This window comes from Ornithorhynchus anatinus, chromosome 12 (assembly GCF_004115215.2).
Source record: "Ornithorhynchus anatinus isolate Pmale09 chromosome 12, mOrnAna1.pri.v4, whole genome shotgun sequence".
Classification (NCBI taxonomy): Eukaryota; Metazoa; Chordata; class Mammalia; order Monotremata; family Ornithorhynchidae; genus Ornithorhynchus; species Ornithorhynchus anatinus.
In genome coordinates this window covers 47,045,363-47,063,028 of record NC_041739.1, presented here as the reverse complement: position 1 = coordinate 47,063,028, position 17,666 = coordinate 47,045,363, and the positions used below count along the sequence as shown (strand labels likewise).

The following is a 17,666-nucleotide window of genomic DNA, read 5'->3' as shown; positions in this document are numbered from 1 at the left end:
CTTTCCAAAATGATTTAACAATTCCAAACATGATTCACGGGAAAAATCAAAGACCGTGGTATCCTCTAATACTGTTATAGATCTTCAGAAGAAATTTCCTGCAGTCAACAATGTTGTGTCTCTCTCCTTTGAACACCTTTTGATATTGCATAATGATAAGGATAAATAGAACACTAATACCTCACATTTCATTTCCTTAAGATGCTATACTAAAATGAGAATGAAAATCAGATTGTCACCTATTATCTAAAATAGAATAAACACAAAGAGTATGATAAATTTGTACTGTAAGAAATAAAATTCTTCCATTTATTTTACAATAAATAGGTTCAATTAACATCTATAACAAATATATATGCATGAGTAATTTAGTGTAAGGTTGAGAAAAAGAGAATGCTGGGTACGGATGAAAAAAATTCAGAGAGAGCGGATTTCCATTTAAAACGTTCAAACAAGATCGGAAAAGACCCCATGTACCTGCCAAATCATTTTGAATAACAAAATCTTTGAGTATGACAGACACAGAGGAGGTAGATATAATATGTAAATACTGGTTAATCTTTTAGGATTCAGGTGTGGCTCTCTTCCTTTTTCAGGAAATAGTTCAACTTGAATAGGGGCAGCAAAACGGACCAGGACTCTTTAAATACCGTTCAATAATGTGCTGGTGATGGGAGGAAGCCCATATGACATAAGCTATATTAGGTAACATATCTGTATATAGTTGCAGAATAAAGGAAAAAGGCTGGTGCTAAGATAGTTGAGACGGCTAGTGCTCCCCGGGTTCATGACAGAAAAGCACGTACAAGTATTGTGACATCTTTATGAAAGGAACTGATCAAACAAGAAATGGGCACCTTCTTTGAGGTCACACACTACATAAATGTTCGTTTTATACCCCACGCTTCTCTAACGTTTGGCAATTTCATCCAAATCGCCAGCCATATTTAGAGATGACTACCATCGCTTCCTTCTCTGGAACAGTAGGCAACTCCTACTCTAGCTTTCCAAATGAAGTGGTTTGAATTGCAAATTTACCGCAGTGTCCCTCTGTCTGTCTTACCCAGCAGATCTCTCCAAGGCATCCAAGCCAAGATTTACAGTTCGCGTAGCCTATTCAAGCCAAGACCTCAAAGCCAAAGTTTTTTTTTTCTTTTTTCTTTTTTCTGGGACAACTTCAAAACCACTTGAATCTTGAGGGTTTTTTGGTTTGGTGTTTTTTTAAAAAAATTTGGGTTATCATTTGCACATGTGCATAAAATAGTAAAAATGAAACAAGGAAACAGTAGCTGCTATATCATTTCTTTCGGGGAATGTCAGGTGCTCTCTCTCCCTTGAGCATTCTCTGTTGACATCTGCGGGAGCATCTTGGTACAAAGAGATCATCGGACTCCCACCGCCCAGGCTTCATTGGTCTTAACAGGGCGCAGGGGCTGCTGTTGTTGCCCTCATACTCATCTCAGCTTGTGGCCAAACTAAGGGAGAGTGGAAAGACACACGGACAGGGAATAGCATTAGGGCCTACCCTCATCTTGGCTCTGTGATGTCCTTCTAAACTAACTAGGTTAAAGAGATGGGCCCTTTGACCCCTTCCCTTGGTGAAAGGCCATAATCCTTTTTCTTTCTGAAATGTTTTTCTGACATTCATCTGGTGTTTATTTCCTATTTTGCTTCATCTCCTGTTATATCATCCTCCCTAGTAAGAGACCTTTGGACCACCTTAATGATCCTTCTCGGGCTTGGATCCTTCACACGATTATCCACTTATTTCTGTGAGTGGCTCTCCCAGGCCTTGTTTAGTCGTGATGGATTCCTGTAGTTCCAGCTCTTTTCATCACAGGTGAGGGAACTGGCCCTGGCTGAACCATAAGGAAAAACTAGATAAGCAGAGCAGAATTCCTGAAGCCTTCCGTCTACTGCATCCAAAGCTAATCGTTACCCGGTTCACCTTTTCCTTTAAAAACCCATCAACAGATATAGTAGGTGATTAGCCAACTCATAATCCCCGCCCTCCCAACCATCTTTTTTCTCTCTAGTGTCCTTCCACAGGTAGTTCTCCTTCTTCAATGTTCTCTTCATTCAGACCTTTTTCTTTTTTCTTCAGCAGTTTGGAGCCAAGTAGACCGATAAGCAGGGCGCCGTTGGGAGCTGTGATCAGTATGGCCAGGAATGCTACCGTCATCACAGTCTTGGCAGGTTCTTCCAGCTGGCTCTTGTTACTGGCTCGGGCTGTCTCTAAAGCCAGGGGACCTAATACCGCCTAACATTGTATGGGGCGGGAGGGGGTTGGGCAGAAAGAAAATAGGGCACACAGTGTTAGAAGATGTGGGTCACTACCACTACCACTACTATCAGTTGATTAACTGATGGTATTTATAAAGTGAACTGTCCCCACCCTTAACTCTCCAAATTCCTGGAGTGAGTTGTCTCCACTCACTGTTTTCACTTTCTCTCCTACAATTCTCTCTTTGACCCACTCTGATTTGGTTTCTGCCCCCTTCGATCCACAAAAACTGTCCTCTCAAAAGTCACCAATGACCTCCTTATTGCCAACTACAAAGATCTCTACTCCATCCTAATCCCCCTCAACCTTTCGGCTGCCTTCCACACTGTTGAACACCTCCTCTTCCTGGAAACATTATCCAACCTTGGATTTGCTGACGCTGTCCTCTTCTGGTCCTCCTCCTAGCTCTCTGGCTGCTTACACTCAGTCTCTTTTGCAGGCTCCCCCTCTGCCTCCAACCCCGTAACTGTAGGAGTTCCTTAAGGGTCAGGTCTGGGTCCCCTTCTATTCCTTATCTATGACCACTCCCCTGGAGAACTCATTCACTCCCACAGCTTCAACTACCACCTCTATGTTAAAGATTCCCAAATCTACATCTCTAGCTTTGATTTTTCTCCTTCTCCACACACATTTTCTCCTGCTGTCAGGGCATCGCTACTTGGATGTCCCACCAAAACCTCAAACTTAACACATCCAAAAAAGAAGTCTTTATTTTCCTACCCAAACCCTGTCCTTCCCCTGACTTTCTCATCAGCATAGATGGCACCACTATCCTTCCTGTCTCAAAAGCCCATAACTTGGCATTATACTCAACTCCGCTCTCTCTCATTCAACCCACATATTTAATGTCACCATATCTTGTTGGTTCAATCTTCACAACATCGCTAAAAAATGCCCTTTCCTCTCCAACCAAACGGCTCCCATGGTAATCCAAGCACTTATCCTGTCCCTCCTTGGTTCTGCATTAGCCTCCTTCCTGTTCTCCCTGCCTCCCAGCTCTCCCCACTCCAATGCATACTTCACTCTGCTGCCTGGATCATTTTTCTACAGAAATGTTCAGTCCAGGTTTCCCCACTCCTCAAGAACCTCCAGTGGATGCCCGTCCGCCTCGGTCTCAAGCAGGAACTCCTTACCACCAGCCCCCTCCTACCGCTCCTCGCTACTCTTTTACCACAACCCAGCCAGCACACTTCACTCCTTTAATGCTAATCCACTCACTGTACTCGATCTCATCTGTCTCGCCACCAACCTCTCGCCCACACCCTGCCTCTGGCCTAGAGTGCCCTCACTCTTCATATCCAACAGATAATCACTCTCCCCACATTTAAAACCTTATTAAAAGCACAACTCCTCCAAGAGGCCTTTTCCGACTAAGCCCTCATTTTCTCTTTTCCCACTCTCTTCTGAATCACCCTTGCACTTCTTCATTCATTCAATTGTATTGATTGAGCGCTTACTATGTGCAGAGCATTGTACTAAGCGCTTGGAGTGTAGATATGCGGCAACAGAGACCTGCCCAACAACGGGTTATTCACTCCTCCCTCAGACTCAGAATTTATGTACATATCCATAATTGGTATTAATTTCTATCTTGACCTAGACTGTAAGCTTGTTGTGAGCAAGGATTATGACTACCAACTTTCTTACAATGTAGTTTTCCATGTGCTTAGTATGTGTTCTGCACACAGTAAGCAATCCATCAGTTGCATTTATTGAGCATCTTATACAGAGCACTGAACTAAGCAGTTGGGAGAGTACAATAGAACAGAGTTGATAGACATGTTCCCTGCCTATAACAAGCTTACAGTCTAGAGGGGGACACAGATTCTAAAATGATTTATGATATATAATTTATAGTTAAGTGGGACTGAGGGAGGGATGAACACCAAATGCTCAAAGGGCACAGACTCAAGAGCACAGATGATGCAGAAGGGAGAGGGAGCCAGGGACAAGAGGGCTCAATGGGGGGATGGTCCCTTGGAGGAGATGTGCTTTTAATAAGACTTAGAAGATGGGGAGAGTGGTGCTCTGGCATATATGGAGAGGGAATTTGTTCCAGGCCAGAGGAAGGCCATGGGAAAAGGATCAGGGGTGAAATAGACAAGATAAGGCACAGTGAGTAAGCTGGCACTAGAGGACCAAAGCGTGCAGGTTGGGCTGTAGCAGATCAGTGAGGTGAGACAGAAGGTGGCAGGCTGATCGAATACTTGAAAGTTTCCATTTGGTCTGGGGATGGATGGGTAACCGTTAGAGGTTTTTGAGGAGTGGGGCAATATGGATTGAATGGTTTTGTAGAAAAATGATCAGGGCAGCAGAGTGAAGCATAGACTTGAGCGGGGAGAGACAGGAGGGAGGGAGGCCAGCAAGGAGGCAGCTGCAATAGTAAATCTGGGATGGAATCAGTGCTTGGAATGGCATAGTAGCTGTTCGGATGAAGAGGAAAGGGTGGATTTTAGTGATGTTGTGAAGGTAGAACCAACAGGACTTGGTGACAGATTGAATACATGGGTTGAATGAGAGGGAGGGGTACAGGCTTGTGAGCTAGGGAGGACGGTGGCATTGTCTACAGTGATGGAAAGACAGGGGAAGGACAGGGAAGTAAGACTCCAGCAGTTCTGCTTTGGACAGGTTTAGTTTGAGGTGCTGGCAGAATGTCCAAGCAGAGATGTCCTTACTGCGGGAGGAGATATGAGACTGCAGAGAAGAGATACCTGGGTTGGAGATGTTGATTTGGGAATCATCTGTGTAGAGGTGGTCACTGAAGCCCTGGGAGTGAATGAGTTCTCCAAGGGAGTGGGTTGAGATGGAGAATCGAAGGGGATTGAAAACTGAGCCTTGAGGGATTCCCGCTGTCAAAGGGTGGCGGGCAAACCCAGCAAAAGAGGCTGAGAAGGAGCCGTCAGAGAGATGAGAACCAAGAGAAGACAGTGTCAGTGAACTCAAGGTTGGATAAAGTTCCAAGGAGTAAGGGGTGGTCTTCAGTGTCAAAAATGGCTGAGAGGTCTAGGAAGATTAAGACGGTGTAGAGGCTTTCGTATTGGGTGAGAAGAAGGTCACTCATTACCTTAGAGAAGGCTGTTTCCGTGGAGCGAAGGGAGTGGAAACCAGATTGGAGGGGTTCAAGGAGAGAATCGGAGGAAAGGAAGTGGAGCAAGCAGGTGTAAAGAACTCTCTCAAGGAGTCTGGAGAGGAAAAGTGTGGACAACTCACTTTATAGGGTCTGGGGGGATTTTTAATTTTTTTTTTAGGATGGGGAGAAGTTTGAAAACAGTGGGGAAAAAGCCATTGGAAAATGAACGGTTGAAAATGCCAGTCGAGGATGGGGGAAGGACCTAATCCCAGCCCCACTGTCTGCTGCGTGACGCTGGGTAAGTCACTTAACTTCTCTGGACCTCAGTTATCTCAACTGTAAAATGGAGACGAAGACTATTAAGCCCCATGTGGGGTAGAGACAGTTTCCAATTGATTTGCTTGTGTCCACCCTAGCACTTCGTACTGCACTTAGCACTTAGCAGCATGGCTTAGTGGAAAGAGCACGAACTTGGGAGTCAGAGGTTGTGGGTTCTAATTCGGGCTCCACCACTTGTCACCTGTGTGACTTGGCTCCGCCACTTGTCAGCTGTGTGACTTTGGGCAAGTCACTTCACTTCTCTGTGCCTCAGTTACCTCATCTGTAAAATGGGGACTGAGACTGTGAGTCCGAAGTGGGACAACCTGATTACCTTGTGCTTACCCCAGTGCTTAGAACAGTGCTTGGTACATAGTAAGTGTTTAACAAATACCATCACTATTATTATTATTATTACAGTGCCGGTGCATAGTAAGTGCTTAACAGATAGCACAGTTATTATTATTAATGTATGAAGCAATGGGGTGAGAAGCCCAGGGGTAGATTTTGAGACTGTAAACTCCTTGAAGCCAGATATCATGTCTAACAACCCTACTGCATTAAAATATGGTCCTCTGCAAACAGTAAGCACTCAATAAGTAGCACCAAAACCCACGGTTCCTTTTCATTTGCATTTTGGGAATCTCTGTGAGATCTCCTTTGATAATTTAAATTTATCCCTCAATAGTCTCCAACATATTTCATTACTTTCCATACTTCTCTTTGGCCATGTTTCCTTCATCCATTCAATCGTATTTATTAAGCGGTTACTGTGGACAGAGCACTTTACTCAGCGCCTGGGAGAGTACAATACAACAATAAACAGGCACATTCCCTGCCCACAAGTGCTGTGGGGCTGAGAGGGAGGAAGAACAGAGGGAGCAAGTCAGGGCAATGCAGAATGAAGTGGGAGAAGAGGGAAGGGAGGGCTTAGTTAGGGAAGGCCTCCTAGAGGAGATAATGGTAATTATTGTGGTATTCACTTAAGCGCTTACTATGTGCCAAGCACTGTACTAAGCGCTGGGGTGGATACAAGCAAATCGGGTTGGACAGAGTCCCTATCCCACATGGGGCTCACAGCCTCAATCACCATTTTACAGGTGAGGTAACTGAGGCACAGATTAGTCAAGTGACTTGCCCAAGGTCACACAGCAGACATGTGGCGGAGCCAGGATTAGAACCCATGTCCTTCTGACTCCCAGGCCCGTGAACTATCCATTATGCCACACTGCTTCTCAATGTGTCTTAACTAAGGCTTTGAAGCAGGGGAGAATAATTGTCAGATTTGAGGAGGGAGGGCATTCCAGGCCAGAGGGAGGATGGTGGACAAGGGGTCGGTGGTTAGACAGAAGAGACAGAGGCACAGTGCTCTGCACATGGTAAGTTCTCAGTATATACAACTGAATGAATGAATGAATGAATGAATGAAACCTGGACAAAGAGCAGTATGGAAAGTAGTGAAAAATGCTAGGGATTATTCAGGGATAAATTTAGATTATCAAAGGATAAACTTAATCAAGGATTTTGTAGTTGACAGACAGAGGACAGGCAGTCAGGAGACTGGGGTTCACATCTTGGCTCTGCCCACTTGTCTACTCTATGATCTTGGGCAAGCCACTTAACTTCTCCATTTTAATGTCTGTCTCCTCTGCTAGATTATAAACACCACGAGGGCAGAGAGCATGTCTACTTACTATATTGTACTCTCTCCAAGCGTACACTGTTCTGCACACAGTAAGTGCTCAATAAATATCACTGGTTGAGTCTCTGTGCTTCAGTTTCCTCATCTGAAAAATGGAGATACAATACCTGCTTTCCCTCCCTCTTAGACCGGGAGCTCCGTGGTTCTGGGTCTGGATCTGACCTGATTATCCTGTGTTTACCTCAGGACTTAGCACAGTGCTTGGCCTACAGTAAGTGCCTAATAAATACCACAATTATGATTCTCCCAGATTTCTTTGTGCATCATAAATGGCATTAACACCACCTCTCGTGAGCCAGATGACACTATAAGGACAGAAAGATGCTTAGCTCATGGAGAGACATTATTTCTAATGGATGATTGGGCGGTCAAGTCCATTCGATTAAACCAAGGCTGCCGGGGAGTTGTGAATGCTCTGCCCTCTCCTGCCTCTGCCTGGCCAGGCGGTGGAGTCAGTAGAGTGGAGAGACAAGGCTGATGGCAAGGTTCTCAGGTAATAATAATAATAATAACGATGGCATGTTAAGCACTTACTATGTGCAAAGCACTGTTCTAAGCACTGGAGAGGATACAAGGTGATCAGATTGTCCCACATGGGGCTCACAGTCTTAATCCCCATTTTACAGATGAGGTAACTGAGGGACAGAGAAGTGAAGTGACTTTCCCAAAGTCATTGGCTGACAAGCAGCTGAGCCAGAATTTGAATCCACGACCTCTGACTCCCAAGCCCGGGCTCTTTCCACTGAGCCATGCTGCTTCTCTAAGTAGGTGAGGCAGGTGGTCTACCCTGCTAAGAATCTTACTGTGTGCAGAGCACTATACTAAGTTATTATTGTCCAAAAAATCCAATCCTTGCCAATGCCACTTTGGGATGTATTGTTGGGTTTTCGATGTCCTTAAAATGGTGTTGGAAGAGCTTTGGAGGCAGGGTCTCCACTGACCCCCAGGAACTGAGGCTGGGGCAGGGGCAGAGGGAAACAGTCCCTAGCTTTGTCCCTATAGTTCATCCCACCCTATCCCTCCCAGCGAAAGGGCCAGCCAGAATCACTCCCGGGCTTCTAGCCGCAGTTGTCTCTTACACAGCCGTGGTGGAGCCAGGAGCGGACGCTCTGGGCCCTCCCTGACCTGGGCCTTAGCGGACAAGGCAGATTCTCATCCACAGCCATCTTGTAGGCTCCCTTGTCCAGTCCCAGTCTACTGCTTTCCATGTGGATCCTCCTAGCCCTGTGTGTCTGCTTCCCCCTCCCCACCCTGTGAATGTGGATCTGTACACATCTTCTTAGCCCCACGTGTATCTGTTTTGCTCTCTGCACTCTGTGTGTGTGTACATTCCTAGCTCCTTGTGCCTGTGTTGCCCTTGTGTATCTGTATGTATCCTCCCAGCCCTGTGTGTCTTTTTTCCCCCTTGGCACTCTGTTTGTTGGTATCCTCCTAGCTTTTGTTTGTGTTTGTGAATCCCTCTAGCTCTATCTCTGCTTTCTCTTCCCCACCCATGGGTGTGTGTCTGCCTGGTCCTGTTTATGTTTGTTTTCCTCTCTAAACTCATTAGTAATGATGATGGCATTTGTTAAGTGCTTACTATGTGCCAAGCACTGTTCTAAGAGCTGGGGGACATATTATTTTTATGTAAGCTCCACATGAATATCACAGTCCAAGGGGGAGGGAAAACAGATATTTCATCCCCATTTTATAATTATAATAATGATAATAATAATTACGGTATTTGTTAAATGCTTACTACGTGCCAAGCATTGTTCTAAGCGCTGGGGTAGGTACAAGGTGGGGCTCCCACATGGGGCTCCCAGTCTTAATCCCCATTTTACAGATGAGGTAACCGAGGCACCGAGAAGTGAAGTGACTTGCCCAGAGTCACACAGCTGACAAGGGGTGGAGCTGGGATTAGAACCCATGACCTTTGACTCCCAAGCCCTGGCTCTTTCCACTGAGCCACGCTGCTTCTCATTATGCGTGTTTGCATCCTCCTAGCCCTATGTGTATTTGTTTTCCCCTCCCCACCGTGTGTGTTTGTGCTTATGTTTGTGTATCTCCCTAGCCCTTCCTCTCTGTTTTCCCCTCCCCACCCTGCGGGTATGTTGTTTGTAACCTTCTAGCTCTGTGTGAGTATATATTTATTGTGTCTGTAACCTTCTAGCCCTGTGTGCGTATGTCTTTGTGTATCCCCCAACCCTGTGTATGTCTGGGTTTTTTGTTATGGTATTTAAGTGCTTATTATATTCCAGGCATCTGGTTTATTTTTTTATGGTATTTGTTAAGCGCTTATTATTTGCCAGGCAATGCTGGGGTACATACAAGCTAATCAGGTTGGGAACAGTCTATGTCCCATAGAGGGCTCACAATCTTAATCACATTTCACAGATGAGGGAACTGAGAAACAGAGAAGTTCATTCAATAGTATTATTTGAGCGCTTACTATGTGCAGAGCACTGTACTAAGCGCTTGGAATGAACAAGTCGGCAACAGATAGAGACAGTCCCTGCCATTTGACGGGCTTACAGTCTAATCGGGGGAGACAGACAGACAAGAACAATGGCAATAAATAGAGTCAAGGGGAAGAACATCTCATAAAAACAATGGCAACTAAATAGAATCAAGGCAATGTACAATTCATTAACAAAATAAATAGGGTAATGGAAATGACTTGCCCAGGGTCGCTAGACAAGTGGCAGAGCCAGGATTAAAATGCAGGTCCTCTGACTCCCTGCCCCGTGCCCTTTCCACTAGGCCGCGATATTTTCCCTTTGCCACAGTGTGTGTGAGTGTTTGTGTCTCCTCCTAACCCAGTGAGTATTTATATTTCTCCTCCTTGCTGTGTGTGTGTCAGTGTGACCCTGCTCCCTGTCTGAGTTTGTTCATTCATTCCTTCATTCAGTAGTATTTATTGAGCGCTTACTATGTGCAGAGCACTGTACTAAGCGCTTGGAATGTCCAATTCGGCAACAGATAGAGACCATCCCTGCCCAATGACGGGCTCACGGTCTAAACGGGGGAGACAGACAGCAAAGCGAAACAGAGCAAATCTGCTTGCCTAGCCCCAAGGGCCTATAATGTCCCCAGCTGTTTCTCTCACTCCTCTCCCCTCCCTGGGAGTGCCATCCAAAGTTCATCCCAGGTTTGAAATGTTTTCAAGCTAATATTTATGTGGAAGGTGCCCACATTTTGAGTAGCAGTGTGTGAATTAGTGGTTCAGAAGTTAAAGAAAGTTCAAATATTAAAATTTTCTGCATTGAGCCTGGCTAAATTAGATTTTAAGATAATTCTAAATTTTGAAGAACTGTTTTTACACTACGATTTCTGCCACTGTTTACAATGCTCATGCAATCTAATTTAAAATTTAGATTACAAACGTTATTACAGAACAACTCAAAGAAATCTCAGTTAAATTATAGGACAGATCTACCAATCATTACCTGGACTGTGGCTTTAGGAATCCATGCCAAAGAAATGAAGATTTTTTCCTTAATGTTAAAGCCAGCAAAACTCACCATCTGGAATGTTATAAAAATGCGTACCACCACCGCTAGACTCAAGGTGGTTACACAAATACCTGCATCAAAACAAAAGGCAAATAACCATACTAAAAGGCAAAAGAGTGTAGAAGAATCGACTCATCCATGACTGCTAAAAAACTTTTTTAACCTTACACTATTTAAAAGTTAAAATTAAGAATAAGGGACACATGAAATCCTATTGTGTGATGAAACAAAATGGGGGTGTCAAAATCACTTAACTGAAGGGAAGTTCAACACTATGGAATTAAGTCCTCATGGCTGGCTGCAATTGTCCAGAGCTACTGTCCCTGGGGCCCAGATTTTTCTTTTATTTCTCCTCTCCCCACATCAGCCATCACCCTTTTCCTCATATGAGAAGAGCTGGATTTACATTTTTACCATAAAACCTACATATGTTCTTTGACTTATAAGCGATGTTTTCAAATCTTCCCTTATCTCTAAACTCCTTGAGGGTAGGGATCATGTCGACCAATTTTACTGCACTGTACTCTCCCAAGCATTTAGCATACTGTTCTGCATATAGCTAGTGCTCAATAAATGCCACTGACTGAATGATTCATCTTCTCTCACTTTTCCTTCCTTTTTCCTTTTTTATTTTTTGAATTTCTGCCTCATTCTCCCACTCCCTCTTTGCCCTTAAGCGTCTCTCTCTCAAATTCCCCAAGCTGTCTCCCCTGTTTCTTCCTCCTTTTCTCTGTGTCTATAGGAGCCCACTCCACGGAGGCGTGTGGGTGATGCATGGGGTGATAGGAGCAACGGCTGGACTCCCAGACTTGCCCGTCCTAATCCCTGATGAGACCTGAGAGGTAGGGCTGAAAAGACCCACAACAGAGGCTTTCTGGCCTCTAAGGGCTTTGAGGCCTGATTCTCTTTCAAAGAGGAATGCGGGAATACTGGAGTCTAAATTCAAATCACGGGAGGGGTAAAGAAGAGTCCCCTTAAGTCCCCCATTAGGTTCGGGCATGGGTTCATTTTCTTCTAACATCATTCTGCACATATCACCCGTTTCTCAAAATCCTCCAATGGTTACCATTTCCTCTCCACATCAAGCAGGGACTCCTCACCACGATTTTTAAAGGCTTTCATCAGCTCTATCCCTTCTACTTAACAACCTTCTGCTACAAACCCCCAGCTCACTCTCTTCACCTTCAGAGATAACCTTCTCACTGTGCCTCACTCTCCACACTCCTGCCTCTGATGATAAGGATGATGTTATTTCTTAAGCGCTTACTATGTGCCAACCACTGTTCTAAGCGCTGGGGTAGATACAAGGTAATCAGGTTGTCCCACCTGGGGCTCATAGTCTTAATCCTCATTTTACAGATGAGGTAACTGAGGCACAGAGAAGTAAGTGGCTCACCCAAGGTCACACAGCCAAGTGGAAGAGTTAGGATGAGAACCCACATCCTCCGACTCCCAAGCCCGTGCTCTTCCCACTGAGCCACGGTCTGATCTCTTTCTTATGCCTTCTTCCTGCCTGGAATTCTGTCCCTCTTCAAATCCACTAGATCACAGTCCTCCCTTCCTGGAAGCATTCCCTAATTTATCTCCACCTTCCCAGGCCCAAGAGCCACAGCTTAACACTTCTGTGAACAGAACCCTAGCATTTATGCACATTCTCGACTTAATTTCTCCTTCTTTATCTTCTTTATCTTTTGCATTTGTGAGTGACTTGTGTCTGCTGGTCCCCACAATTAGACTGAAAGCTCCTTGAGGGCAAGATCTGACCCCTCCATTACCAACTGCAAACCCTGGACTGGCCCCAGGAACATGGGTGCCCACAGCTGAAGTGTGGGCCAGACAGGCCAGACAGATAGAATCTTGATTCTATTTATTGCTATTGTTCTTGTCTGTCCATCTCCCCCGATTAGACTGTAAGCCCGTCAAAGGGCAGGGACTGTCTCTATCTGTTACCCATTTGTACATTCCAAGCGCTTAGTACAGTGCTCTGCACATAGTAAGCGCTCAATAAATACTATTGAATGATTGAATGAATGAATGAACAGGGGAGCAGTAGGGATCAGGATTGTCACTGGGCAGGAAATTCCCAGCTGCCAAGGAAAATGCTGGGGCAGTTTTGCTTTTAGCTATAGCTGCTCCAAAAGGGCTGGATTGTAATCTCCTTGAAGGCAGGGATCATGTCCACCACATCTGTTGTAAGGAAGCAGTGGGGCTTAGTGGCTACAGCACAGGCCTGGGAGTCAAAGGCTTCTAGTCCCCGGTCCGCCACTTGTCTGCTATGTGACCTTAGGCAAGTCATTTCAATTCTTACTTATCTCATCTGTAAAATGGGGATTAAGGCTCTGAGCCCAGTGTGGGATAGGGATGGTGTTCAACATGATCTCCATGTATCTCCCCCAGTGCTTAGAATAGTGCCTGGCACATAGTAAGGGGTTCACAAATACCATAAAAAACAAAACAGAACTCTGTTGTACTGTACTCTCCCAAGTTCTTAGCCAGTGCTCTGAACACAGTAAGACTTTCCCATCACCGTAGACAACGATAATGCTATTTGTTAAGCGCTTACTATGAGTCAAGCACTGCTCTAAGCACTGGGCTAGATACATATTACAGTCCCACCTGGGACTCACAGTCTTAATCCCCATTTTACAGGTGAGGTAACTGAGGCCCAGAGCAGTGAAGTGACTTGCCCAAGCTCATGTAGCAGACAGGTGGCAGAACCAGGATTAGAACCCAGGTCCTTCTGACTCCCAGGCCCGTGCTCTACCCACTAGCCCACACTGTTGTGGTGGGGGCAGTTGACCTGGGTTCACTGCAGATGAGGCAAGGCAAAGCAGAGACTGGCGGCAGAGTTCTTTCGTTCAATCGTATTTAAAGGCCGCACCACCTTTAAATCTCACAAGCCCATTGCCTTGGCGTTATCTTTGACTCCTCTTTCTCATTCAACTGATATACTCAATCCATAACTAAATCCTGTCGGTCCCACCTTCACAACTAGCTAAAATCCGCCCTTTCCTTTCCATCCAAACTTCTACTATGTTAATATAATCACTCATCCTAATCTGCCTGGATTACTGCATCGGCCTCCTTGCTGACCTCCCAGCCTCCTGTCTCTCCCCACTCCAGTCCATACTTCACCCTGCTGCCCAGATTGTTTTTCTACAAAAACATTCAGGACATCACCTCACTCCTCAAAAAACTCCAGTGGTTGCCCACCCACCTCCGCATCATACAAAAACTCCTCACCCTTGGCTTTAAAGCAGTCCACCACCTTGCCTCTTCCTACCTCACTTCGCTTCTCTTTCTCTCTCTACAACCCAGCCTGCACACTTCGCTCCTCTAGTGTTAACCTTCTCACTGTGCCTCGATCTCGCCTGCCTTGCCACCGACCTCTTGCCCACATCCTGCCTCTGGCCTGGAACGCCCTCCCTCCTCAAATCTGACAATTTCTCTCCCCGCCTTCAAAGCCTTATTGAAGGCCCATCTCCTCCAAGAAGCCTTCCCTGACTAAGCCCTCCTTTCCTCTTCTCCCACTCCCTTCTTCATCGCCCTGACTTGCTCCCTTTGCTCTTCCCCTCAGCACTTATGTACATATCTGTCATTATGTTTGTGTTGATGTCTGTCTCCCCCACTCTACACTGTAAGCTTGTTGTGGGTAGGGAATGTGTCTGTATTGTACTCTCCCAAACGCTTAGTATAGTGCTCTGCACACAGTAAAATAAATGATTGAATGAATAAATGAATGAATGAAGTAAGCACTCAATAAATACCACTGATTGACTGAATGACTGATTAATCAAGGAGTTACTTCCCTTTAGACCAGCACTTTGGTGTCTTTTGGATTGAAATCAGGGTTAGTCACTCAATAGATAGGCAACCTATTTAGAATATCATTTATCTTTTTATATATAATGACACATTTAATTTGTAAAAAACACAATTTTGCTAAATATGATCAATGTCTTCTAGGCACATGGGATTGGGAATGGGATTTCTTCTGATCAGGTCGATTTCTAATGGAGAAATAGCGTGGTTGAGTGGAAAGAGCATGGGCTTGGAGTCAGAGGACTTGGGTTCTAATGCCAGCTCTGTTACCTGCTGGATAGCCTTGGGCACATCGCTTAACTTTTCTGTGCCTCTGTTACCTCATCTGTAAAATGGGGATTAAATAATAATAATCATGATGGGTATCTATTAAGTGCTTACTATGTGCCAAGCATTGTTCTAAGTGCTGGGGTAGATACAAGGTAATCACGTTGCCCCAGCTAGGGCTCACAGTCTTAATCCCCATTTTACAGATGAGGGAACTGAGGCACAGAGAAGTTAAGTGACTTGCCCAAAATCACACATCTGCCAAGTCGGGATTAGAGCCTAAGACCTCTGACTCCCAAGCCTGTGCTTTTTCCACTAAGCCACGCTGCTTCTCAACTTCTCAATACTCTCCTAAGCACTAAGTACATCACTCTGCACAGAGCAAGCAGGCCCCACTACAATGGACTGACGGTTATTTAAATAAAACCAAGTAAATTCTAGGATTTCCATCAATTTTCCTACTCCCTCCTAGTTAGGGGATGTATCCAACCTGATTAACTTGTATCTACCACTGTGCTTGGCATATAGTAAGCGCTAAACAGATACGATTATTGTTAGTATTACTAGACACAGAGACAAAAGAGTGCTTTTCTACTGCCAGGATCTCTGTCAGCTACAGGTCCTGAATCAGGATAGATAGGTTCTCATCGGAAGCTCTTTGTGGGCTGGGAAGATGTCTATGAACTCCTTTGTACTATACACAGTACAATGCTTGACTCCGAGTCAATGCTCAATAAATACCATTTCTTGATTGATTGACTGATGAATAGGAGTGTATGAGCCTCACCGCCCCAGCCCCATAGCACTTGTACATGTAATTTATTTATTCATATTAATTACTATTTATTATTTATTCATATTAATGTCTGTCTCCCCCTCTAGGCTGAAGGCTCATTGTGGGCAGGGAATGTGCCTGTTATACTGCCCTCTCCCAAGCAAGTACAGTGCTCCATAAATATGACTGACCATGAGAGAGACATATGTTTACAGTGTGGGGATACTGAGAGGATTCCCATAGCAGAGAACTCTTTGACTGTGCTAGAGTCATCTCTGGGCTTTTCCTTCCCCTCTGCAGGCCTTACACAGGTGATTATTGCAGACTAGGTGATGAGTTGGTGGGATTTTTCATTATAACCAATTTTAAAGTTTGTTATAATGGGGTGGTGAACGAGTTATGCTTAGAACATTATTTCACGTGAAGCAAACTATGCACAGAAATATTTCAGAACAATAAATTTAAAAGGACACATGCTGTAAAATGAAAGATAGTGCCACTGAAATTAAGATCTATTTCCTACTATTTCATCCAATCCTGACATTTACCATGTGGCATAAACGTGAGACTTCCACTTTATAAATAACAGTGTGGCCCAGTGGATAGAGCACGGATCTGGAAGTCAGAAGGCCCTGGGTTTTAATCCTGGCTCTGCTACTTCTCTGCTGTGTGACTTTGGGCAAGTCACTTCACCTCTCGGTGCCTCAGTTACCTCATCTGTAAAATGAGGAATAATACGGTGAGCCCCAAGTGAGACAAGGACCGTGTTCAAACTGATTAGCTTGTATTTTACACGGTGCTTAGCACAAATTAAGTGCCTGGCACACAGTAAGCGCTTAAGAAATACCATTAAAAAAATCAAAGAATTCCAGACATAAAGTGGAATGATTTCTGATTATATTTAATCAGATCAGGTAGATAAGCTGCTCTAAGAAGTGTTTGTTACACTACATGGGGAAGGTAATAAATTGATCAGAATAAATACCTGTACATAATTTTATCTGATTTTATTGTTGAAAAAGCCCCCTGAGTTCTTTAGAGGAAAGACACTCTATAAATCTCAAAAGCAAATAAATATAATGTTTCAGAGAGACTTCATCCAGGCCAGCAAAAGATTAATACCCTTAGTTTTTCAGAATATTCATACCTATTATTCCTGGTGTGAGAGAGGCAACAGATATCTCTGCTCCAACTAAACCAAAGAGAAGAGGCTGAAAAACCTTCCAGGCACCTGCAACTATTTTTTGTACCCTCTCCTGAAATAAGAAAGAATAGTTTTAAGACTCAATTAGAGAATTTAATCACATAACTTCACATTCTTTATAAGCCCACCCAGATCGTAGAAAATTGTATTTGGCAGCTGGTGGGCCTTTTGAGCACAGTCTTCTCTTTTTCTAACCATCACGACTTCTTCCCTGCTCCTTCCTCCGGGGCACTTAACCTTATCTTTTTATCCCATGTTCTTCCCAAAGGGACTTTCCTCTCTTAGTTGGCACAAAGGAAAATTTTTGGCCTGGGTCTTCCCTTCTCAGCAGCATGGCAACACTGACACTTTTTTTTGGTTGCTGTTGTTGCCAGGTGACTGAGCACTTATATATATATCTGTAATTTAATGTCTGTGTTCCCCTCTAGACTTTATGCTCTTTGTGGACAGGAAACGGGTCTACCAACTCTGCTTTACTGTATTTTCCCAAACGCTTAATTCAGTACTCTGCATACAGGATGTGCTAAACACCATTGACTGATTGATTGAGACCCCTTAAGGCAGGGGCAGGTCAAGCTTATGTGTCCCCACACTGTTAGAATGACTGTATGCGGCCCATTCAAGAAATGGCCTGAGAGTTTGAGGCAGAACTAGAGAAACTCCAGACTGTTGAAAATTTGGGGTGAAAATGGTCAGATAAATACTGATCATTTGGTAGAGTCTTATACTA

The 17,666-nt window shown here is 44.5% G+C and overlaps 1 protein-coding gene across 1 annotated transcript in view; it reads right to left on the bottom strand.

The window, feature by feature from the left end:
- Positions 1 to 275: 275 nt before the first annotated feature.
- Positions 276 to 17,666, bottom strand: part of LOC100087882 (sodium/hydrogen exchanger 9B2-like) — a 69,082-nt gene continuing 51,691 nt past the window's right edge. The window contains exons 11-13 of the mRNA XM_029076598.1: positions 16,880 to 16,988; positions 10,803 to 10,939; positions 276 to 2,260 (exon numbers count right to left, since the gene is read on the bottom strand). Of these exons, the coding sequence (XP_028932431.1) occupies positions 2,033 to 2,260; positions 10,803 to 10,939; positions 16,880 to 16,988 (474 nt within the window). The 3' untranslated portion in view covers positions 276 to 2,032. The remainder of the gene's footprint in view (positions 2,261 to 10,802; positions 10,940 to 16,879; positions 16,989 to 17,666) is intronic.